The 26,474-nt window shown below is 42.7% G+C and overlaps 1 protein-coding gene across 33 annotated transcripts in view; it reads left to right on the top strand.

The window, feature by feature from the left end:
* TJP1 (tight junction protein 1) overlaps nucleotides 1-26,474 on the top strand; it is a 338,414-nt gene that overhangs the window by 64,558 nt on the left and 247,382 nt on the right. For 25 of the 33 annotated variants that reach the window (XR_014070282.1, XR_014070281.1, XM_081546603.1 and 22 more), the window contains one exon: nucleotides 21,538-21,670. Coding sequence is in view for 15 of the 33 variants with exons in the window: in XM_081546570.1 (XP_081402696.1) it covers nucleotides 21,538-21,670 (133 nt within the window). In the remaining 18 variants the exon portion in view is untranslated. Of the gene's footprint in view, nucleotides 1-11,072; nucleotides 11,306-12,965; nucleotides 13,089-21,537; nucleotides 21,671-26,474 lie in introns of those variants that run through there. The other 8 variants (XM_081546562.1, XM_081546563.1, XM_081546564.1 and 5 more) reach the window with 3 other exon arrangements.

Consider the following 26,474-nt stretch of genomic DNA (forward strand, 5'->3'; position numbering starts at 1 on the left):
AGTTAAATAAGTAAGGTGACATATATACAGCCTTGACATACTCCTTTCCCAATTTGGAACCAGTTTGTTGTTCCATGTCTGGTTCTAACTGTTGCTTCTTGACCTGAATACAGATTTCTCAGGAGGCAGGTAAGGTGGTCTGGTATTCCCATCTCTTTCAGAATTTTCCACAGTTTTTTGTGATCCACACAGTCAAAGGTTTTGGCATAGTCAATAAAACAGAAGTATATGTTTTTCTGAAACTCTCTTGCTTTTTCTATGATCCAAACGATGTTGGCAATTTGATCTCTGCTTCCTCTGCCTTTTCTAAATCCAGATTGAACATTTGGAAGTTCTTGGTTCATGTACTGTTGGAGCCTCACTTGCAGAATTTTGAGCATTACTTTGCTAGGGTGTGAGATGAGTGCAATTGTGTGGTAGTTTGAACATTCTTTGGCATTGCCTTCCTTTGGGATTGGAATGAAAACTGACCTTTTCCAGTCCTGTGGCCCCTGCTGAGTTTTCCAAATTTGCTGGCATGTTGAGCATGAAGAATTGATGCTTTTGAACTGTGGTGTTGGAGAAGACTCTTGAGAGTCCCTTGGACTGCAAGGAGATCCAATCAATCCATCCTAAAGGAGATCAATCCTGGGTGTTCATTGGAAGGTCTGATGTTGAAGCTGAAACTCCAATACTTTGGGCACCTCATGCGAAGGGTTGACTCATTGGAAAAGACCCTAATGCTGGGTAGGATTGGGGGCGGGAGGAGAAGGGGACGACAGAGGATGAGATGGTTGGATGGCATCACCGACTCTATGGACATGGGTTTGGGTAGACACCGGGAGTTGGTGATGGACAGAGAGGCCTGGCGTGCTGCAATTCATGGGGTCGCAAAGAGTCGGACACGACTGAGCGACTGAACTGAACTGAACTGAGTGCATCACTTTCACAGCATCATCTTTTAGGATTTGAAATAGCTCAACTGGAATTCCATCACCTCCACTAGCTTTGTTTGTAGTGATGTTTCCTAAGGCCCACTTGGCTTCGAATTCCAGGATGTCTGGCTCTAGGTGAGTGATCACACCACGGTTTTCTGGGTCATTAAGATCTTTTTTGTATAGTTCTGTGTATTCTTGCCACCTCTTCTTAATATCTTCTGCTTCTGTTAGGAACATACCGTTTCTGTCCTTTATTGTGGCCATTGTTGCATGAAATGTTTCCTTGGAATTTTTCTCTAATTTTCTTGAAGAGATCTTTAGTCTTTCCCATTCTATTGTTTTTCTCTATTTCTTTGCATATCCTGAGGGTATATGTTGAAAAATATACAAATTGAAGATTGTCATATACTTTCAGCAATGGAACCTTTTATTAACCATGAATCAATATTCTTTGTATGTATGCATGCTATGCATGCTAAGTTGCTTCAGTTGTGTCCGACTCTTTACAACACTGTGAATTGGAGCTCACCGGGATCCTCTGTCCATGAGTGGGTAACCATGCCCTCCTCCAGGGGATCTTCCTGACCTAGGGATAGAATCCACGTCTCTTATGTCTCCTGCATTGGCAGTCAGGTTCTTTACCACTAGGGCCACCTGGGAAACCCTCGACCTCCTTTACTGCTATAATTTTATTTTCTTTAAAGATATTTTCTCCCTAAATATAGCTATACTAGTTTTTTTTGGTGTAGAATGTATTAGGAAGTCTTATTTAATAATGTCATTTCCAAATTTTCTCTATCCTTAATCCTTATACTTCTAAGATATGTTTCTTGTAAATAACACACAGGTAGAATTTGTCTTTATGAAGTCTGAAAATCTTTGTTTTTTGACTGGGGTATTTATTTCATTTATTTAAAATGTAATTAGTTCTACATTATGAATGCCATGACATCGTACTGCTCCTAAAGGCACAGTTCACACTGTACATATATTTGCACTTAGGTCTGAAAACATATTTTGTGCTTTCTACTTGTCATACCTGTTGTACTTTTTTGTCCTTTTTTTTACCTTATTTTGAATTTACTGAGTATTTTAGTTATTCCAATGTTGTCCCCTCTAATGCTGCTCCTTGGAAGGAAAGCTATGGCAAACCTAGACAGTGTATTAAATACAGAGACATCACTTTGCCAACAAAGGTCCGAAGAGTCAAAGGTGTGGTTTTTCCAGTAGTCATGTACAGATGTGAGAGTTGCACCATAAAGAAGGCTGAGTGCCAAGAAATTGATGCTTTTGAACTGTGGTACTGGAGAAAACTCTTGAGAGTCCTTTGGACTACAAGGAGATCAAACCAGTCAATCCTAAAGGAAACAGTCCTGAATATTCATTGGAGGACTGGTGCTGAAGCTGAAGCTCCAATACTTTGGCCACCTGATGCAAAGAGCTGACTCATTGGAAAAGACCCTGATGCTGGGAAAGATTGAAGGCAAAAGCAGAAGGAAGTGGCAGAGGATGAGACGGTTAGATAGCATCACCGACTCAGTGGACATGAAATTTACCAAACCCTGTGAGATAGTGAAGGACAGGGGAGCCTGGCATGCTGCAGTCTATAGGGTCATAAAGAGTCTAGCAACTGGACAACAGTCACCCGGCTAAGTAGTTTAAGAAGTTATACATTCTGTTCATTTCTTTTAGTAGTTGTCCTCAAAATTATAATATGCTTACTTAAGTTAATGAAGTTTGAATAAATCCCTTAATTTATTCCTGCATAATAAAAGAAACTTAGAACGGTTCCCAACTTATAATCATTTTTCCACGAATTTTAGCTATTCTTGTTTAACCCTTGAAGATATTATTATTATTCTTTTATTAATCAGTACTTGCTTAGATTCACTTTACTGTTTATCCCTGTGTCTTAAACCTACCATCTAGGAAAACTTTCCTTCTGACAAACATGTGTCATTTCAAATTTTCTCTATTGAAAGTCTGCTCAAGACAAACTAAAATTTGAAGACAAATTTTTGTTTGACTGAAAATGTCTTTGTTTCACCATCATTCTTAAAAGATATTTTCAGTGGCTGTAGAATTCGACTCTGACTCTTATTTCCCTTCAGTGCATTGACTCTCCTGCCTGAGGTCACTGTAACAAGGAGCCTGGTGGGGAGGAGAGCTTAGTAGCTCAGCACTCAGTGCACAGACTTTCCCACATTCCTCCCCCTTTCAGCCTGACAGCCCACCCGACTGCACTCTAGTTTCTCTCCTGGGAACATTCCTCCATTTCTGCAGGATAGAGGAAGAGTGGTTGCCTAACAGATGGGGCGGGAGGGGATACCAAAAGAAATGACATTTCTTATTTGATCTTTTGAATAAAGCCCCTGTGTTCCATGCTTCTTGTCTCCCTCACCTTCATCCATCTTCCGTGGTACCTAGTGCCTCCCCGGTATTCCTTAGCATCTCTGCAGGGGAAGAGAGCCTGCTTCATGACCCTACTCTGGCTAGGTTCTTGGGTTCATGGGTTCATGAACCCCTTCCTTCTGCTGAAACGTTTACTACTTTTGTGCTGCTTTCAATTTCTTCTTTAAAAAAAAAAAAAAGAGCAAAACACTGTTATGGTTTCCTTTTTTTAATGTGGGCCACTTTTAAAGTCTTTATTGAATTTGCTGGGCTTCCCTGGTGGCTTAGACAGTAAACAAAAAGCCTGCAATATAGGATCCCTGGGTTGGATCCCTGGGTTGGGAAGATCCCCTGGAGAAGGGAATGGCAACCCACTCCAGTAATCTTGACTTTGAGAATTCCATGGACAGAAGAATCTGGTGGCTACAGTCCATGGGGTCGCAAAGAGTCGGACACAACTGAGGGATTAATACTAAATTTGAGACAATACTGCTTATGTTTTTGTTTCGTTTTTTTGCCCCCAAGACATGTGGGATCTTAGCTCCCCAATCAGGGATCAAACCTGTATTCCCTGGATTGAAAGGCTGAGTCTTAACCACTGGACTGCCAAGAAAGTCCCTGCTTTCAGCTTCTGAACTGGGGTTTTAGATATCTCCAGGTTTCAAGGAAGATGGATTTTTTTATCCCTGCTTTCAGCTTCTGAACTAGGGTTTTAGATATCTCCAGGTTTCAAGGAAGATGGATTTTTTTATTTCCCTTTCTTATGCTTTTTTTTCCTGGCTGTCCCAGGTGTTCGTTGTGGCATGTACCAGGTTTTCATTGAGGCATGTGGGATCTTTTAAACTTATTTGTTTTACATTGGAGTATACATGTGGAATCTTTAGTTGCAGCATGTGAACTCTTAGTTGCCACATGTGGGATCTAGTTCTTCTGACCAGTGATCAAGCCTGGGCCCCTGCATTGAGAGTATGGGAGTCTTAGTTACTGGACTACCAGAAAAGTCCCTGTGCTTATCCTTTTGAGCTGATTTTCAAGAGAGAAGAAAAAGGGGTGGGGAAGAATGTCACCACCTTAAAACTGAAAGCCCATGTTGTTGGTAACACTTAACATGTGGGCCCAGGAAAATCACTGTTGACACGAACTGGAGGGAATACAATCTAGCATCTCTACATGACTGTGGACAGGTCCTTTCCTAAAAGGACCTCAGCACCTGGTGGGTGAGTCACAGCTCCCACCACTCCTTGTGGACAAACCCTGGCCACCTTCAGGCTGTGACTGCCTCACCCCACTGGCTTTGGGGTGGCTTTGGATATGTGAGTCCAGGCCCAGGGAGTGACACGTGACAGGGAAAAGTCATTGGAAGAGATGAGGCCAGGGGACTAAGACGCAAGAGTGTCGGGTGGTCCCTCCACATGGATATTGAAGTCTTTTAAAACTACACTGGAAATAAGGAAAGGAGAAGTCATTTTCCTGTGAAGCACTGGCTATCCTCTGAGAATCTGCAGCACATTTTAATGCCTTTGACTCTGTAAAATGATGTCAGTTTTCCAGCTGTAGTATTTATCTACACTGCATGCAAAGCTCTATGGGTAGTTTTTCCTCATTGGCTAGGATAATGAAATACTTTATGAAAAGTCATAGAGTCTTTCATTTTGCATTTGTGCCCTCATGCAAATTCAACAAATATTTATTGAGTGCCTACCATATACCAGACCCAGTTCTTTTTGTTTTGGAGGTATAGTAGTTAAACCCTCTCCCCTGGACTTGGGCTTTGAATGGTGGTTAAGTTTTAGAATTCAACCTCTTTACTTGATATAGTTTTGTTCAGATTTTCTGTTCATTCTTGAGTCAGTTTCAGTAGTTTGGTCTTTCTGGACCTTTTCCCATTTCATACAGGTTACTTAATTTGTTGGCATACAATTACTATAGTATTCCATTCAAATCCTTTTTATTCCCAGATCGGTAGTGATGTCCTTTCTTTCATCCCAAATATCAGTAATTTGTGTTTTCCTCCCTTTTGCCCCCCCGGCGTTTAGCTAAAATTTGTCAATTCTATCGATTTCTTCTAAGAACCAACTTTTCCTTTTGCTAATTTTTCTCTATTGTTTTTCTATTCTCTATGTTGGTTATTTCCACTCTATATTATTTTCTTCCTTTTGCTTGCTTTGGGTTTACTGTACTCTTCTAATTTGTTAAGATGGAAGGTTAGGCTATAAATTTCAACTCTCTCATCTTTTTAAACTATTGGGATCACAATTTTAAATTTCCTTCAGAGCACTGCTTTAGCTGCATCCAAGTCCTATGTTATACTTTTTATCTCAGTCATAATTTTTTCTAATTTTTCTTATGATTTCTTCTTTGTTCCATTGGTTATTTGGTTTGGGGGTGTTTTAATTTCCATATGTTTTTGAATTCCCCAAATTTCCTTCTATTACTGGTTCCTAATTTGATTCCATTGTGGTTGGAGAACATATTTTGTATGATTTCATTACTTTTAAATTTATTGAGAGCTTGCTTTGTGGCTTAATATATGATTTATCCTGAAAAATGTTCCATGTACATTTGGAAAGAACGTGTATTTGACCATGTTGAGTGCAAATGTTCCACAGATGTGTTGGGTCTAGTTGAATATTGGTGTTGTTCTCGACTTCTTTTTCCTTGTTGATCATCTGCCTTGTTCTTTCCATTACAGAAAGTGAGGGTGTTGAAATCTCCAATTATTATTGTTGAATTGTTTAGTTTTCTCCTTTGATTCTGTCAGTTTTTGCTATTTTGGGGTTCAGCTGTTATGCACAGAAGTGCTTCCCTTTTTAAAAATCTATCGGTATTTACTTTTTTTTTTTAACGTTTCTTTCTTTTTGGCTGTGCTGGGTCTTCCTTGCTGCACTCTGGGGCTTTCTTTAGTTGCAGGCTTCTCATTGTGGTGGCTTCTCTTGTCGTGGAGCACAGGCTCTAGCGCACTGAGGATTCAGTACTTGTAGCTCCCAGGCTCTAGAGTACAGGCTCAGTAGTTGCCCAGTGGCATGTGGGATCTTCCTGGAGAGGGATCCAACCTGTGTCTCCTGCATTGGTAGGCAGATTCTTTACCACTGAGCCACTAGGGAAGCCACACAGGTGTTTCTTAAATGTTATGTTTTCTTGATGGATTGATCTGTTTGTCAGTATAAAATGTTCTTTGTTTCTAGGAACAATTTACAGCTGAAAGTCTAGTTTGTCTGATATTAGTATAGCCACTTCATTTTTCTTTTTACATGGTATATGTCTTTCTGTTCTTTTACTTTCAACCGATTTGTGACTTTAAAGTGTCTCTTGTAGATGGTATATAGTTGGATCGTGTTTTTATATATATTTTGTCAATCTCTGTCTTTTGATTGGAGTATTTAGTATATTTACATTTAATGAAATTACTGATAAGGCAGGATTTATGACTGCCATTTTGCTATTTGTTCTCTACATATCTTATGTCTTTTTGTTTGTCTGTTTCCCTATTATTGCCTTCTTTTGTGCTATATATGTTCTACTGTAGTATTTTAATTTCTTTGTTGTTTCTTTTATGATATTTTTAAAAGTCATTTTTAATGGTTGTGTTGGGGATTACAATTAATTTAAAATAATCTAGGTAGAATTAATACTAGCTTAATTTCAGTAGTACACTCAAACTAAGATCCAGTTGTGCTCCATTCTCTCTCTTCTCCTTTGTGCTATTAGTATTATTATCATTCCAGTTACATATAAGTACATATATATAAATGCACAGTTTGTTTAACTTATATGCAGAGTACATCATGTGAAATGCCAGGTTAGATGAATCAAAAGCTGGAATCAAGATTTCTGGGAGAAATATTAACAACCTCAGATACGCAGATGATACCACTCTAATGGCAGCAAGTGAAGAGGAACTAAAGGGCCTCTTGATGAGGGTGAGAATGAAAAAACTGGCTTAAAACTCAACATTCAAAAAACTAAGATCATGGCATCTGGTCCCATCACTTCATGCCAAATAGAAGGGGAAAAAGTGGAAGCAGGGACAGACTTTATTTTATTCTTTTTATGCCTTCAATATTCTGGTAGGTAACTTACAACTCTTCCTTTGCCTTCACTTTCTGCTGGCTTGGAACCTCTAAGTCAACCTGAAGTGAGAGATTAGGGCCTTCTCAGATGCTTCAAGAGTGTGCAGAGTCTTGCACTGTGCATGGCATTCTGGATTCCCAGGAATATGTCAGAGCTAGCTTTCAAGGCACCCTATGGACTCTCATTCCCCATTTTTTGCTTTCATTTTTTGGTTAACTTCTTGTTAGCCCCAATCGGTTTTACTCCCTCAGGCAGCTGTGATGTTAAACAACTGCTGTTGATTGTTTTTGACAAATGCCCTAGGGATAGAACTGTTTGCACAGAGTGAATTCTGAAGCAGGTCAAATAAAGACGAGCCCTGTGAAAGGAGCTGCCAACAGGTCAAATAATGACAACTCTCTAGGGTTGGGGTTTTAGGAATATCTAAACTCATTCTTCCCATCCAGTGGCTGCTAGTCTACTGGGTTTCAAAGCTACTATAATTATGAGGCTATTAGTTCCCAAGGCTACCACAGAACCGGATAGAAGGGGTTGGGAATTGGGCAAGTTACAATGCCATCAGGGTCATTGTTCCTATCAAGCTTCAGTCATTTTTATTGAAAAACAATCTTTGGATGGTTGGAAGCTTTTGGTTAATGTCTGGAGTTCTGAAAAGGTTGATTTGACAATTTAAGCCGGTATTCTGTTTTTTACAGAGAATCAGATTTTTCTGCCATTCTGGAAGTGCTTCTGCCAGATTTATTTTTATCTCTCTTTATCCTGAATAGATCCCCTCAACCTCCAGTTCTCTAAATCCTTGATAGTGCAGTATTTTCATCAAATATCTTACATCTTACATTTTCATCGAATATGTTACAACAATATAGCAGGGTGGTACAAAAGACCAAGCACATGTAAGAAATGGTTAATAGATAAGTACAGATCCTGATGTCTTTTAAAAGGTCTTCTCCCTAGTATATACATTTGAAGTGTGAAAGATCTTCCAATCCCTCATTTTACATGAGAGCTAAAACCTCTGAATAAACAAAAGTGAAATAGATTTAGACCTAGTTTTCTACCAAAGTGGCTGTGAAATTAAGTTAAGAGCCTAAACCAGGAGATTGTTTTGTTCTAATTTTCCTATGTGCTAATTATTTTGGAAAGGAAGCATTTAAGCAGAGGTACATGAGGGACACACTGCAGAAAGAGTGGGATGACATTTGATCATTCTGCCCGGTGGGTGAACTTGTTATCTGTGCTCTTCATATACACAGACATACACAGACTGCTTCCAGGCAGTCCTTGCTTTGAGGGTTCAGATATGCCTGAAGTCAGCTACCATAGTTTGATTCAATAATACCAGCGGATCAATGATATGGTTCAAATTTCAGTTATCATGGCATACTGTGAGTAAATGTGTCTAGTACCAGCTCATCTAGTACCAAGTTGACACCAGCTTTTTAGTCCAGAAATCACTAAAATCACAGGTGCATCATGGCCAGAGAGCAATTGAAGCAGTTCTTTCAGAGCAGTCAGTATTTGGTCTCTGAAAATTTTTTTTTTAAATTAACTTTTACTGAATTTACTTTACAAAGTTATGATAGTTTCTATTGCACAGCCACACAAGTACATTTATCTCCACTTTTTTGGACTTTCTTCCCTTTCAGGTCGCCACAGTGCATTAAGTAGAGTTCCCTGTGCTGTAAAATATGATCTCATTAGTTACCTATTTTATACTTAGTAGTAAGCCTTTCCGGAGAAGGCAATGGCACCCCACTCCAGTACTCTTGCCTGGAAAATCCCATGGATGGAGGAGCCTGGTAGGCTATAGTCCATGGGGTTGTTAAGAGTCGGACACGACTAAGCGACTTCACTTTAACTTTTCCCTTTCATGCACTGGAGAAGGAAATGGCAACCCACTCCAGTATTCTTGCCTGGAGAATCCTAGGGATGGTGGAGCCTGGTGGGCTGCCGTCTATAGGGTCGCACAGAGTCGGACATGACTGAAGCGACTTAGCAGCAGCAGCAGCAGCAGCAGCAGCAGCAGCAGTAAGCCTTTCTTCTGGGCTTCCCTCCTGGCTCACAGGGTGAAGAATCCGCCTGCAATGCAGGAGACCTGGGTTCAATCCCTGGGTTGGGAAGATCCCCTGGAGGAGAGCATGGCAACCCACTCCAGTATTCTTGGGAGTATTCTGGGAAATCCTATGAACAGAGGAGCCTGGCAGACTACAGTCCATGCCGTGGCAAATAGTCAGACAGACTAAGCAAATAAGCACAGTGTGTATATATCAATCCCAGTCTCCTAATTCAACCCACCCTCCTCCCCTTGGTATCCATACATTTTTCTCTACATCTGCATCTCTATTCCTGCCTTGCATGTAGGTTCATCTGTACCATTTTCCTAGATTTCACATGTGCGTTAATACATGATATTTTTCTCTTTCTTGCATACTTCACTTTGAATGACATTCTCTAGGTTCATCCAGGTCTCTACAAATTTTGAGCATTTTTAAGCTCAGACACTGACAGCAAAGTGTGTCATTGTGTTGCCCACCCCGCGCCCCACAAGCAAAAAACAAAAATAGGTAACTGAAAGAATTGGACGACAAAGATGGAAGTGCAGCAAAGAAACAAAAAAATGATAAAGATGGAAGTGACATGAAATATGCACGGAATGTAACTGGAGTTATAAAAAAAAAAATAGGCAACTGTGGGAATGCTGACCTCGACACCTTTCCAAAGACGCCAGATTTGCCCCCAGGAGAATGCACGAAAGAAAAGTTGAGGAAAGAGGCTTGGATAAAAGGATCGTATGTCCCAGAGGACAGACGAGGCATTCAAGGCACTATGACAGGGAACGCCCAGAGGATAACGTGTTGAAAGTGATCCAAATGGGACATTCTGCCAAGACATGGAAAAAAGATGCTCTCTGTGCACAAAACGACACGTCCACGAGAAGACAAGCCCTGTTCAAGCCACTCCTGTTAAGCTTTTCCTGCACAGAAAGAAAACAGTTCAAGTTTCCGTGTGTGTGATGGTTTACAGTATAAGCAGTGATTAGTTTTGCTATTTTTCTCATTTCCCTACACATTCGTAACCATCAGTGAAGAGTTAGGACTGTTTCGTGGAACAATGTTAGTTTTCCTCACGTACGATGAAGATGGTTTCGCACTTCAGGGTCCTGTCCACCGCCGGCGAGGCCGGCTCCTGTGCACACGCACCACCCATACGTACAGCACACGGACACGCGTGCAATTTACACAGCGCGCGTCCACACACTGCAAGGTGGAGCCCGAGTCGCGGCGACAGCTACTGGGGGAGATTATAAATGCAGAATAGTCATTTTCCTCTCGGGATAGTTGTGATTGGGCTTCTGCGGGAGGCGGTGGGGAGTGAGCTCCCGCCAAGAGTTGAGGGGGACGAGGCCGCAGAAAGGGGGCGGTGCGGTGCGGGGAGGGGGCGAGGCCGCGGGGGCAGTGCGGAAAGAGAGCAAGGGGTGGGGCGGGGCGGGCGCTGGCTTCGTCCGCCGCTCGGTACCGCAGCCCTGCCAGCTGGCCGCCCGGAGGCGCGCGGACGCCGCGGGCCGGTGCGCGGCGCGGGGGCGGTGGGGCGCGGGCCACGCACGGCGGCGGCGGGAGCGGCGGGCACGCACGCACGCGGGCGCGGGGCGGCACGCACGGCCGGACGCACGGCGGCGGAGGCGGCAGGGGGCGCGGGCGGCGGGCGCGGCGGCGGCGGCGGCGGCGGCGGCGGCGGATGGCCCAGGGCTGACTTATGCGGCGCCTGGAGGGGCTGTGCCTGCGGCAGCGGCGGCGGCGGCGGGGCCCTGGCCGCGAGCGGAGCGGGGACAAGATGAAGTACCAGAAGTACCTGACGGTGCTGCAGATGGCCATCGGCGTCACGCCGTCCAACCGCGGCAGCCTGCTGCCGCTCAAGAGGAGGCTGTGGTGAGGGCGGGGGCCGGCGCGCGCGGGCGGGGGGCGCGCTCGTCCGCTCGGGGACCCCCGGCGCGCGCGACCGGGCGAGGCCCGGACCGCTGCAGACGGAGGGGCCGCGCCGGCGGGTCTGGCTGGAAAGTCCAGCAGCTCTCGCGCTGCGTTTCCTGCGGCGCCTCCCATCCATCGGCTGCAGGTCGGGGTCATCATCGGTGGAGGGGGGCGGTGCTCCCACCTGGAAGCCGCTAGAGAAAGGTGTCCGGGATCATCCGGAGCCGTGTACACATGGGATCATCCGTCGGATTGTATCCCGTTTTGTTAGGATGTAAACATGTCACAAGAATCCCAGTGGTCACCCTGGTGTTCCATCCACTTGAGAGTTGGGTGCCTGGTTCTGTCACAAGGGAAATGGTTCAGTAAAAAGGATGATGATGTAGAAAAAAGGTGTGATGATCATGGGATTCGGCGGTCATTTCAGTTAAAAAATGCGTACTCAATACAGTCTCATAGAGGTTGATTCAATTCAATTGAACATAGTCCAGTTTAATTTGAAGGTAATAGAGAAAGGAAAAGAGGCTGCTTTTAGGCAGTGTAGAAAACTAATATCAGCTTTGTGAAACAAAAGGGAATAACCATCCAAAGAACATAAATATTGAGCGGTCAGGAAAAAAGAAGAGCTTAGAAAAACTGTCGCAATAGTGAAGAATTTTGAAGGTAAGACCAAAATACATGAGCAGCGAAGTTCACATTTCCACTGTGCCACTTACTGTGTGACTGTAGACAAGTTACTGGAGAGACTGTTTCTTCTGTAAAATGGAAATAATAACTCTCTACCTCGTGGGGTCGTGGGTAGATCAACTGCCATGGTCAGTGCATAGTGCCACTCTCCCCAGCTGCATAGTAGGTGCTGAGTAAATATTACTGTCTTTCTTCCCATGAAACCCCCTCCCCTGCCCCCAGTTGTTCAGAAAAAGAGAAATTTATTTTTGCAAAAGGTATTTTAACTTGAAGAACAGCAAGTGACAACACCTGGAAGACTAGGCTGGTAATAATCGGCAGTCACTGAATTAAGAAATGTCCATGGAAGAAGATTTTAGCAGATGTATCAACAATATGTCATTATTCTGAAGCAATAAGCAGTAACGTTTGAAGATGACTTTCCAGATGGATGGGTTACAGAAAAAGAGAAAACAAAGCCACCAAAGTTGGCACCAACAGTCTTACCCCCAACTCAGCTTTCCTCCTGAGTGCTTACCAGTATGGAACATGCTGCATATTTTATCCCTCCCCCCACCCCACCCCCTGCCACCCGCCCTGCAATGTAAGTAGCATGGGACCAGGACATTTGTCTGTTTAGTTGATTACTAAATTCCCTACACAACTAGTTTCCAGTACAAATAGATTCCCAGAAGATGTGTGTTTGTTGAATTGGTGAATTCTTCATAATGCATAACTGGGAAGGAAAGTTGAGGAAATTTTTTTTTTTTCAGCCGTTCTGAGTAGCTTGCAGGATCTTAGTTCCTGACCAGGGATTGAACCGAGGCCCTCAGTGGTGAAAGCACAGAGTCTGCCCACTGGACCCTCTGGCAAGTCCCAAGGAAATTTTCTTGATGTTACATTTAAAAACCAAGATGTGGATACAATGTTTGAGGAGCTGTTCGCATGAATATTAGCAGTGATTGGTCACAAGGTCAGGAAACTAGGTTTACTCCTTTTCATTACTGGAGTACTGCTTCTGAAACTGCTGTCCCGAGTATACAGTTTGTGAAGACAGAACAAAGAAAATGAAATCCAGGTAATGTTTGTACTCTAGAGATTCATGTTTGAGGCAGGCAGAGACCTGGGACCAACATTAAAAACCGTCTTATGAAGAGACAGCCTGAAAAGATCAGGCAGATTTTGTTGAGCTTTCCCCAGTCTTAAATGAGCATTTGAGAAATTCTATTTAATGTTAAGTGGATTTGCAAATGTTCGTCTAGTTTCTCTTGTGGCAAAGTGAAGATCATGCTTTATGAAACTCTGGAGTGGGTGGTACTTTTGAACACAGATGCATAATCTTTTGTTACATCGGAGAATATTGTGCCATCTGGTTCCTCTGTCTCTTATGTCTTATGGAATTCATTTTCTAGGTAACATTTTATTTTCTAGATGACATTTTGTTTTGCCAATGTCCTGACAACTGCATGTGGAGAATTGGAGATGAAAGGCAAAGGCACCGTTATTTGTCTAGATGTGTGAATGGGTTCTGACCTCAAAGTGGTGAGTGGGAACTAGTATCCAACATCGACAGTGCATTCAGACCTTGGGATGCACCAGCTTGTGTCCGTTTATGAAATGTGAGATAATATCGTGATCGTTGATCATGGCTTGTGTGAAGCTTTATGTGAGGACGTTTAGAAAGATATGTATGCTGCCTGCATTCCTCTGTCTTAACTCTTACAGTCTGTGTGAGAAGACTGCTCGTTCGCAAAGCTTACGCCTGTCCAAGTAAAGCTTAGGCTTGAGGGGGCCAATGCTTTGGCCCCACTCTCCTCTCTGGTCTGGCCATTTGTGCACATCTACTTTCTTCTCTGCAGTGTCCTTCTGTCCTTCTGATTGGCTCTGCACATCCTTTAAGGAGTACACACTTGCAGACACTTTTACATGCAACCTGAAGGGGACACACTCCACTGTGTCAGTGGAGCCTGCAGGAGCCCACTTCTTGAGGCTCCTTCTCCAAGAAGTTTAGTACATGGGAGTGTTTGCAGTGTTTGGTTCTGAATCATTACTGTTCACAAAGCTGGAACTCAGGCTTGTTACCTGAGGGAGACATGAGTTCATGTGGCTGCTGCCTGCCCTAGGGCCTCCAGTGAATGGTCAGTAGTGGACAGAAGCCACAGAGCACAGTGCTTCCTAGAGACTTTAGCAAATCGCCAAAAGCAACAGAAGTTTATTTTCTCCCAGTTCTGGGCCCAGAGTCTGAAGTCAGTGTTGGCAGGGCTGCGCTCCCCAAGTGCCCTTGGAGGACCCTTCCTGTCGCCACTTGTGTCTGGCTCCAGGGCTCCTTTGTGGGACACACCTCTTCAGTCTGTCTCTGCTCCTTCATGTGATCTTCCCTGTATGTCTTGTCTTCTCTTCTGTCTCTTATGAGAACACCTGTCATCAGAGTTAGGTAGTCAGTAACCTGTATGAAGACCCTTTCTCTAGCCAGGGTCACATTCATGCGGTTAGGGGGTGTGGGCAGGGAGGAGCAAGGCTCAGTCCAGTGCAGGAACCACACCTGCTCAGCAGGTGTGAGGCCCAGAGAGTTGTTACTCCTGTCTGTTTTAGATGAAATGTGGAAAGTATTTTCATAATAAGTTTATCGTTGTCAGAGTTTTGACTTTTGCATTGAGTGCTTTCAGGAGCATTTACATGGATCTTAGGGGAAAAGAGTGTCGTATCATTTTCTTGTATTTCTAAGTCTGTTTCTCCCTGTTGAGACTGTAATTATTGTAAGTCATGCAGTATCCATTCAACCACTGAAGCTGTCATCTCATAATCAGATTCTGAAAGTAAGAAGAGCTGCCGTTCACTGAGCTTGCTCCCTGCTGGGCCCTCCATCTCCCTGGAGGTGGGAGCTATGTCTCCCCCAACTTTACAGATGAGATCGTTGGCCTGTCCAGAGTCACACCTCAGCTTTATGCCAGTTCTTAGGATTAAAATCATGTTTGAGCAAGGATTTGCAGGTCTGGAAAGAGAGATGGACTGAAGACAGGAACCAAAGGACAGGAACATGTCTTACATGATATTGTTTCTCCCAGGGTGGCCCATGGCCCCTTCATGGCTCACAGAGGTCCCTGATGGGATAGGACCATATCCAGGTCCTCCGTTTGTTTCTTTCCTTTTTTAAAAAAATTATTTATTTGGCTGCAGTGGGTCTTAGTTGCAACACATGAACTCTTAGTTGTGGTTTTAATTCCCCAATCAGAGATGGAACCCATGCCCCTGCATTGGAAGTGTGGAGTCGTAGCCACTGGACTGACTACCAAGGATGTCCCCTTGGTTTCTTTAATGAGCAGATTATAGGCAGTGACACACATTATTATTTATAAGTACAACTAAGGGCCATTTAGTACAAACTTTTTCAGTGATCTGAGAAATTTGATGCTGGAAGAGATTGAGGGCAGGAGGAGAAGGGGGCAACAGAGGATGAGATGATTGGATAACATCAGTGACTCAATGGGCATGAGTTTGAGCAAACTCCAGGAGATAGTGAAGGATGGAGGATCCTGGCATGCTGCAGTCTGGAGTTGCAAAGAGTCGGGCATGACTTAGCACCTGAATGACAACAGCAATTCAGTGAGCAAGTAGAGTTTCTGAAGCTTGATGCTCGTAAACAAAAACTAGCACTTTACTAGCATTTAGTGACGAACCCTTCCACAGTACTCAGTGTCCTTCTGAAGTCAGCTGCCGGCTGTGCTTGGCAGTATCTCAAGGCTCCTGTTCTCACACCCACATTCGGGGAAGGGTGCCTTGTTAACTCATCCGTGTTAGCTTGACTTGGTTGAAGCCATCAGTTGCTGACATTTTAGAATTAGTATATTGTAGAAGCATTGTTAGTTTTGTCCTGATGGAACTGCTTTGTTTTTACCATCTTGATTGTTTTTTCCCAATTCTGTGTTATTGTTGAATTCTTTTCCATTGGAAGTTAGCAGTGGGAACGGCAGATGAGCTTGGGAATTATTTGTCCTAAGTGAACTGTGATCAGAAGTGGTCGTGAGCCAAATCTCCTGTGTTATAACAAAATGACAGGGTGGACCCCGGGTTTCTGCCTTTTAAGCCTATCAGCAAAATGAAAACATGACCCCGTTAGAGAAGTTATGAAGGGAATGGAGAGAGGCAAACATTTTCTCCCCAATTGCCCTCTAGGGATGATTCAGTAGAATTAACAATTAGGAAAAGAAAAACTTCCTTTTAAGCCAAATGTTGATTTTTCCAGAGTTGAAGGGAAAGCACTCTAGAGTTGAAGGGTGCTTACAGCTCAGTTCCTGACTTTACTTCCCTGTCATCAGAGGCCATGCTCCTGATATTCAGGGAGTCATCTCCAGAGTCTGAGGCATTCAGGTCAGGCTGGGTGAGAGGGGTGCCTCGGGTGACAGAGATGCTGTCTTCTCCACATCAGGAGCACCGTGGACAGGGCTTCCCTCCTGAGCTGTGGACGCACCTCAGACACCTCGTGCGTGTTTACGTGTCCAGCACAGAACTGTCAGACACACATATTTCCACAAATATTGTTGTTCGTTGTTCAGTTGCTAAGTCACGTCCAACTGTTTGCAACCCCGTGCACTGCAGACTTCAGGCTTCCCTGTCCTTCAATAACTCCGGAGTTTGCTCAAACTCATATCCTTTGAGTCGGTGATGCCATCCAGCCATCTCATCCTCTGTTGGCCCCTTCTCCTCCTGCCCTCAATCTTTCCCAGCATCAGGGTCTTTTCCAGTGAATCGGCCCTTCCCATCAGGTGGCCAAAGTATTGGAGCTTCAGCTTCAGCATCAGTCCTCCCAGTGAGTATTCAGGGTTGATTTCCTCTAGGATTGACTGGTTTGATCTCCTTGCTGTTCAAGGGATTCTCAAGAGTCTTCTCCAGCACCACAGCTCAAAAGCATCAAGTCTTTGGTGCTCAGCCTTTTTTATGGTCCAACTCTCACGTCCATACATGACTATATCTGGAATTAATTCTCAAAAAAACATTAAAATGAAAGAGAAGCAACATCTTAAATTATATCTCAAGACTCCTCCTACTTAAATATGAGTATAAATATTCTACATATTTATCTGGACCTGTTTATTCCTTTTCTTTATCTCCCACCAGAGAAAGGGAGGCCATGATTGAACCATGTGCTTGTTAACAGTTGGTCTCTTAGCTTCACAAAGATCTGGTCTGAGCTGTGAAGTCACTGAGATTTCTCCGCAGGAGCTGGTTCAGTCCTTGGATAAGACCCTTTCCTCCTCCTGCTGAATGTGTGGGTAGGTGGGTTCTGCCCGACCCAATATTCCCCTGGTGGATGCCAGCTCAGTCCTCCTGGTTATTGAAGGTTTTTTATTGTGATCCTGATACATTTTTTGGCTCTTAGTCATTTTCAAAATTTGGTGGACATAAATTCTTACTGAAGACTTTAGGTTTTAGGCTTTTAGTTTGGAAAAAAGGAAATTGGTGATGGATCTCTTAGTCAGATGAAGAAAAACTTTTGAAAATATTCTTCTGTCAAAAAAATTTATATCCCATTTGTATTAATTTCTAATATTATCATACCACCTAACCAGGGCTGTCAACATGAAGTGAGAGAGAGGAAATAAAGAGAATTCAAGACTTGTATATATATTTCTTTTAATTGGAATATAATTGCTTTACAATTTTGTGTTGGTTTCTGCTGTACAACACAGTGGATCAGCTATATCCCCTCCATCTTGGACCTCCCACCCCACCCCGTATCACATCCCTCTTGGTCATCACAGAACACCGAGCTGAGCTTTTACTATGTAGCACCTTCCCACTAGCTGTCTGTTTTACACATGGTGGTATATATATATATATATATATATGTGTATATATATATATATATATATATATATGTCACTGCCACTCTCTCAAGGTGTCCCACCCTCCCTTTCCCCTGCTGTGTCTACAAGTTCATTCTTTATGTCTGCATCTCTGTTCCTGCCCCGCAGATGGATTTGTCAGTACCATTATTCCAGATTCCATACATATACATTCATATATAATACTTGTTTTTTTCTTTCTGACTTCAGAAAGAGTCAAATGGTATGACAAATTCTAGGTTCATCCACATCACTACACATGACTCAACTCCATTCCTTTTTGTGGGTGAGCAATATTCCATTGTATATAGGTACCACATCTTCTTTATCCATTCCTCTATTGGTGGACATTTAGGTTGCTTCTGTGTCCTGGCTGTTGTAAACAGTGCTGCAGTGGACATTGGGGTACATGTGCCTTTTTGAATTATGATTTTCTCAGGGTTTATGTCTAGGAGAGGTATTGCTGAATCATATGGTAGCTCTATTTTTAGTTTTCTAAGAAACCTCCACGCTGTTCTCCATAGCAGCTGTACCAATTTACTTTTTCACCAGTGGTGCAAGAGAGTTCCCTTTTTTCCACACCCTAAGACTTGTATTGTGCCATTCGGTTTCTCTTTACCATATGCCCTCTTCTGGAGCACAGTTCTTCACTGTGTTCATGGAAGTTCTTCCCTGCAGAAAGGAGAACAAAACTGTACAAGGTGCTGCTCTTTGTATTGAGAATCGTGAAAAGGACATCAGCAGGATTTTACTTTGGGAGGTGACTTGAAAGGTGTCCTCATTGGAACCCAAAGAAATAACAAAAATATAAATGAAAAAAGCTGCAGCATTAATAATAACAGTCTGGGTAAACAATGAAGAATACCATCAATGGACCAGCATTTTTGAGGGATCTCTGAGAAGTAGAGAAGTAGCTGAAGCTCCAATAGTTTAGCCACCTGATGGGAAGAGCTGACTCATTGGAAAAGACCCTGAGACTGGGAAAGATTGAGGGTAGAAGGGGGCTACAGAGGATGAGATGGTTGGGTAACATCATCAACTCAATGGATATGAATTTGAGCAAACTCTGGGAGATAGTGAAGGACAGAGGAGCATGGGGGTTGCTACACCCCCCATGCTACAGTCCTGGGGGTTGCAAAGAGTTAGACACGACTTAGCAACTGAACAACAGCAACAACTGAGAAGTAGTTAGTAGATAGGGGTAGTTCTAGAGAGAGAAAAGCCTCACTGAAACCATTGTCCAGAAAATGTGCAGAAGATTCCTGCGAAGTTAGGGGTGGGCGGCTTAAGGCAGCTTCAAGGACTGGAAGGAGCTGAGGGTGTGGGGGGAGTGCATCAGATACGACCGCTCGTCCTCACTGAGCTGTGATGCTGAGGAGACAGCCATGTTGCTTTCTCACTGTGGCGTTACTGTGGGCACTAGGGCCAGAGAGACAGGGCTGGACCTGAGATGGCCACTGTGTGCCCTGACCCAGAAGAGACACCACCTCACACGCCTTCTGGCAGTGTGTCCTGTCTGCCAGAGCCGCTGAGGGCAGGCCTGGTAAGTGCTCCTGTGGGGAGATAGAAGTTCTCCAGTGGAGATAGATGTAGACTGTACAGATCACACAGCAGTTGGGAAAAGCCAGTCTTTAGAGACTTACTTAGCATCTTCAACAGGCAGAGAAACTAGTCTCTGAAGGAAAAGAAAACATTGGATCCACATGTTTTTCAGAAAGATAGAGGAGAGAATTCTGTTAATAAAAACATACTGGACACTAGAAATGTAAAATTTACTCATTGAAGTGAAAGAATGGACAAATTGACAGAACTGAAAAGCAAATTAGAAATCTGGAGGAGTAAGCTGAAGAGTCACAAAAGAAAGGGATAAAGAGAGAGAAGTTAGGAGCTCCTAAAACTATTGCTTTGTGGTTTGATAGCACTTCCCTGGTGGCTCAGACGGTAAAGCGTCTGCCTACAATGCGGGAGACCTGGCTTGATCCCTGGGTTGGGAAGATCCCCTGGAGAAGGAAATGGCAACCCACTCCTATACTCCTGCCTGGAGAATCCCATGGACAGAAGAGCCTGGTAGGCTCTAGTCCATGGGGTCACAAAGAGTCGGACATGACTGAGCAACTTCACTTTCATACTCGCTTAATTGGAGCTTCTTTTTTCTTCTTTTTTGGAGCAAACATTTGAAAGCTAAACTGAATGCCCATCACAGGGGAATGTTTAAATAAATATGGTACACCTTTACTATGAAATGGGGCTTCCCTCATAGCTCAGTGGTAAAGAATCTGCCTGCAACGCAGGAGACTTGGGTTCGGTCCCTGGATCGGGAAGATGCCCAGGATGAAGAAATGGCAACCCACCCCAGTATTCTTGCCTGGAGAATCCCCATGGACAGAGGAGCCTGGTTGGCTACAGCCCTTGGGGTTGCAAGGAGTTGGACACAACTTAGCGGCTAAACAGCAATAACAATGCTGTGGTTAACCATTTAAAAAGAATGAAATAGATATGTATGGGTTATTATGGGAAGAGTGTCAAGATAGGTAATTAAGTGAAAAATATACAGGCGATATAAACAATTTGGTTCCTTAAAAGTTTCAAAAGGAGATTAAAACATACATAGATAAATGTGATCATTTGAGAGGTTTTCCAGAAAACTGTTGGTAATGATTGTCCTTAAGAAAAAGGGTGGAGATTTGGCATGAGGGTGATAAGGGAGGCCTTTTTTTCCCCCTTTTTTTGATCTGTGCCTCTCCATGCTGGATACTGGATCTTAGTTCCCCAACCAGGGATTGAACTCATGGCCTCTCCAGTGGAAGCATGGAGTCATAAAGGCTGGGCCACCAGAGAAGTCCCAGAAAACAACATTTTAAATATCAAAAGTTAAATATGGTGTGAAGGTTGATAAATTTATGAACATGAAATGTATTACAAATAGAAGCTCTGAGCATAAAATAAGAATGCTGTTTTTCCCAGACCACACTTACAAATCAGTCTCATTACTTTACAATCTTTATTATCGGTAAGACCATAATCCACTGAGCAAGTTTCCTCCCAGATGGGAAAGGCATCTTGTTCAGGACTGCCACCAGCAGTGGCACAGACACGGGAGAACACATGGCAGTCTGGAGTGTGTGTTTGTATGTGTGAACACGTAGCCCAGTGTGTGTTCTGTAGATGGTTTAGTTCCTGTGCCGTTTCTTCTTATCTGTATTTTCTTGGTTCCATAGTAATACTGAATTAAGTGTCGACTGTCATGGTTAGATTTTTAAAGGCTATTTTCATGCTTAACAAAAGCCTCCTGAACAGTGTCTGTGTTGGTGCACATGATGGCTGGTGCACTGGTGTGCCAGGCGCCCAGCTGAGCACTTGATGAATAACTATCCCAGGGAACAGCGCCTCTCAGTCACCTAGGAAACTTCAGTCCAGTCCTGATTGCTTCTCTGATGGTCACAGAGCTGACTCTCAGTGGATCCTATGTTGGAATATTTGAACTGTCACTAGAGATTTCTAAACTCACAAGCTGCTGAGAAATATCTAGGAAGGCACCTGATAGAAGGCAGCTCCACCCTGGTTCTTAGCTCTCTAGCTGGAAAAGGATGGCTTTTCCACAGTTCTCGAGTAAATGTCTACCTCGTATTGAGAAATGTGCTCATCTGCGAGCCTGTCATCTTAAGTGCTTTCCTCTTCTTGCAGGGTAACACCGTCCTCTGAAAACCCCAATGGTGCTACTTCTAGTGTCAGCCAAGGAAAGCCTTCTTTAAGACGAATTAAAGGGAGACTGCACAGAAGCAAGAGCCTTGATAGCATCGATTTCTGTGAACTCACTGTGAGTGGATGGTTTAAGACTTTTCTTCCTTTTCAAAGCATATGAAAAAATTGATTTTTAAAAATTTTCATTAAAAGGCAACAGGCTTATTTTGTGTTAAGCATTTTTCAGTAAAAACTGGTTTACCCAACAGGTTACCAACTGGCATAACTTTCTTAACCAGTACCCATAGATACATTTACGATAAGTGGTTCATAATGATGATTCTGGTTCACAGACCAAGATAAAGATGTGTTTCCTGAACTCTACAATAAAAACTGAGTTAAGGTCAATGGATGAAGTAAATTTCTTAGAAAATCGCAAATCCACATGTTAATGTGGGTACAGACCTAAGTATTTGATGAACCCCAAACACCCAACTTCCTGGTAGTTCTGGAAGACAGAGGTGCCCTCATATTATTATATTAGGACAGATCCTGGTTCAGTTAATGATGGTGTTTCCTTTTCGTACTCGGTGATTTAACATTAGTGGTCTTTTTTCACCAGGCCAAGTAACAGGTTTTCACAAGGGCGTGTGGTAAATTCGTGATGTTTTTAGAGAACAGTGGTGCATTCAGGCCCCGTTGTCCTTTCCTGTTAATTGTGTTCTCCTGGTCTAGAAGAGCTGCTTAATACCATAAAGGAAACACTAGGGTTTTCTCTGTGAGAAAACCAGCAGTGAGAAGATTTTTTTCATATGTCTGTGCTGTAGGATTCATTGGCAAATTAATGGATGTTTGGGATGCTTAGACTAGATATGTTAATTCCTCCCCTTTTTGAGCTCTGAGAAATTCAGAATTATGAAAATACCACTGACCATTATTGTTTCAAAAGGCAGTTAGAAAGTATAGAAGTAAAGCCTGTCTTTTTTGAGGACACAACTGCAGCACCTTTTACCTATAATTGATGAAAACAAAAGTTTTAGTAATAGTGGATGTTTTGGGGTTTTTTTTCTTCATTTTCCAACATCTTCATTTTGCATAGAACAGTCTTATGGACTCTGAGGGAGAAGGTGAGGGTGGGATGTTCTGAGAGAATAGCATTGAAACATGTATATTATCATATGTGAAACAGAACACCATTCCAGGTTTGATGCATGAGACAAATGCTCAGGGCTGGGGCAATGGGATGACCCATAGGAATGGGATGGGAAGGGAGGTGGGAGGGGGGTTCAGGATGGGCAACACATGTAAACCCATGGCTGATTCATGTCAATGTATGGCAAAAACCACTACAATATTGTAAAGTAATTAGCCCCCAACTAAAATAAATAAATTTATTAAAAAATAATAATAATAATAATTTTACCCAACTATTTTACTTAAAAGTACGCTTGACCATGTCAGACTTAAGAAGGTGAAATGTGACCTATCAGAAGATGTTCAAACAATAACTGAAAAAGGTAAAAAGATGGTAAATTCTTGCTGAATAGACCTACCAGAGTGACAGAGGAAAATAGAAGTCTGTCTAAAATAAAGTGAACTGCTTTTCAAAAGTGAAACTCTAAATTGAGAAACAAATTTTAATTATTTGTTAATTCAAATTTGGGAATAATATACAAATGAGAGTTGAAATTCCATCACATTATTTTATATGATGTTAAATGTTATCATTATTATCATTACTGAAGCATAATCAGCTAGCTGATTAATTTGGCATGTCATAAAGTATGTTTACTTGCTTAAACAGTTTTTTGTGGTTGGGGAAGATGTTAACATTTTTCTGGAATGTGACAGGAGGAAGGCTTAACTTCTTATAAGGTTACCTTCAGTTTCTCAGATAATAGATTATTTCATCTGGGAGGAAAAGTTGGTGAATAGAGTTATCTTTTTATTGTCATGATCATGTTTACAGATTATTGATGGTAGATTTCCTGTCTTATTCTATGTATGAAAGAGCTGATTTGGCTGAAGTCAGTTTACAGTCCCAAGCATGGGAAAAATAGCACTGGCCAGGTGCAGACTTAGTTTATTTCTTTCTGATGATCTTTCCTATTTGACTTTATCTCAAAAGTGAAACGTTTTAGCATCTCTCTGGGGAAAGATTCTGACATTGAGGTTCAAGGAGAGTTACAGCTGAGTTCAGGAAAGTGGATTCTGGAGAGGAGCCATGGGTGCTGGTATGGGATGTACTCGGCCACACACACTGTGCTGTCTCTGACTTTGGTGTTCTACTTTCTGCAGAGTGCATTGAAAGGCCACGTTCTGATAGTTCGTCTACTTGTCAGTGGTGGGAATGTATTAATGAAATGTAATTACCATAATCAGTTTGCATTTTTTGCAATTCGATTTTATTTTCTGTCTCAGGTTTTTGCAGTTACGGTTGGTGGGGCAGCAATTCCGTATTTTATTGTTTAACGTTTTTAGATTATCAGAAATTTTTACAATGAACATGTAACATTTTTAGCAAAGCAATGAACTGATGATTTTCTGAACAATAAAATAATAGAAAGAACACTCTCCCAGCTTGGCTATTCCCAGTTTCTACCACAAGCTGCAGTCAGATAATACTCTAGTATCCAGAAGACATAAGGACATGGAGTATCTTTGGCCTGGGGCTGAAAAGGACTTTCCCGCCCCCACTTTCAAATTTTATCTTTTTTTTTTAAAGGAGTATTACACTTTTAAAAAGCATAGTTTAGAAAAGGATTTCATGGGAGGCAAAAGGTATTTAGATTTGATTCTCTAATGCAGTTGGCTCTACCATATAATTGTGGCGAACCAGATTTTAAAACCTTTGCCACAAAGTCTTAACGGGCAGGTGCTCCTTGGGAAAGGGTCCATAATGACTTCCAATGGGACAGGAGTACACACCCTCACTCTCGTCAGAATATAGCTCAGCCATTGCAGGATTCTCTTGAGAGATGTTCTTCTAATTCAAGCAGACTGGAAAATTTGTCATACTGTATGCTAATTTTTAAACTGTAAAAATTCTTATTAACTCTATGGCTTCTTTTGTCTGCCACAGTAAACAGAGCCTTAAAATTGAAAGACTAAAACTTAGTTCATGGTCTAAGTTCATGGTCATGAACTAAAACTTTGTTCATATGGATATATATCAAATTTGTGTGACCAGCAGAGTAACATATGGTATTTTTACACTTTGCTTTTAACTTTGCCTGAGAAAAAATGCAGTCTTTATTGATTTTGGAAGAACTTGGCAAGTGGAGCAGCAGGTCCACTTGCCATGGTGTCAAGGTCCTGATTTCTGGCTGAGAGGCCTCAAGTTCCAGCTGAGACCATTGGCTTTGGTTCTGGCGTCAGAGCAATGCCATTTCACCTCTGGGGAGAGGTGATTGTTTCAGCTTTCTCTATGGGGGTTTAATGAGATGGTCTTTCCAGTTCACTTGGTAAACCCTGCAGCATCATTGATTGACATCCCATTTTCCTAAGGGGACTGGAATCCATCCAGTCTGCCAAGGTCCTTAGACAGCTCCCAGGGATGTTGGTACAGTTTTCTCAGGCGAGACCTGGAATGGACGAGTCTGTTATGAAGATGTGTTACACCTAGAAAACCTGAGCCATTCTTCAACACTTTCATGTGCAGAATGCTATATAAATGACGTGACAAGTTCATTTTCTCCCTTGGGGTGATAGAGTGATGTATTGATAATCCATATGAAGAAGAAAAGTCTTGAGATCTAGCTAATGGTGTTTCTGTTCTTAGCTCTTCCATGAAACTGTGGTGTCCTTGCCATGGGCCATCGGGTTGCATTTTCACTTCTGTCCCTCCCTCCCTCTCATATCCTGAAGTGTATTGTCAAAGAATCTTAGGTGATACTTTAAAAATTCAATAGATTGCTTGGAATTTGATGGCTTTTCTTGATTATTCCTCCCCCCTAAAATAGGAGAATGGAACCAGCTGGGTGAGACTCCTTCCATTTGGGAAGCTGTTCTGAACATGAACTTAAGGAATTTATTTCCTGCTTTGTGGGTGTAAACCTTGATTGTTAGTTTCTCTTTCTTACAACAGAGAAATACTACAAAAACTCTATGCACAATAAATGGAAACAATGAATTAATTAATAACTTGTATCTCTATTCACTTAGCCTTGAGTGAAAGAAGGATTCAGTCATCACTGAGAACCCTTGGCAAAATGATACATGTTTCAAACCCTTCCAGGAGTATTTGTCCTGAAGCTGGAAAATATGTGAAGATATTATTTGGAGTATTACATTTTGGGGCCAATAAGTCACATTTCACTGCTGCATGAATAATAGTTCTCAGGTTTTGTAATGATCAGCAGTTTTCACATTTGAAAAGAAACATTTTCTCCTGGTAAAGGGGCGTCTTTGTAGGCTGTTGGAGGATCTATGTACCCCTGTGGGAATTTCAGTGACGAAATTTTCTCCTTCTTCCCTTCCCCACGACCTCCTCCTGTGAGATGTGCAGAATGCTGAGGCCTGATTTAAAACTAAATATCCCTTTGACCTTGACTGTATGTCAGGTTTGCTTTACTGGTGCCTGACAGATGAGTGACAAGCTGGCAGTTAAGGTAGAGAGTCTGTGGAGGGAGAAGATGTGGGGGACACTGAACACCAGCTAACCCTGCTTCCTGGTTAGGTGGGAGGAGCCCGCTGCTCCCTGTTCCCTGCTGACCCCCACACCTGCCTCATCCAAGGAGAGTTTAGAAGAAACAGCAGTGAGCCTTGCGGGCCCTCTCCGCTCCTCTCACCCTGAGCTCTAATGACGTTGCAACTTTCTGTTTTCTTTGGGTATCTCTGTGTAGTCGGGGGTGCTGGCCCCAGGCCATCCGCACATCTCCTCATTGCACTGTCACCTCTCAGTGCATGGTCTGCTCCCCACTGATGATGTGCTTCAGCTT

This window comes from Giraffa tippelskirchi, chromosome 12 (genome assembly GCF_054371585.1).
Source record: "Giraffa tippelskirchi isolate mGirTip1 chromosome 12, T2T-mGirTip1v1.2.pri, whole genome shotgun sequence".
Taxonomy (NCBI): domain Eukaryota; kingdom Metazoa; phylum Chordata; class Mammalia; order Artiodactyla; family Giraffidae; genus Giraffa; species Giraffa tippelskirchi.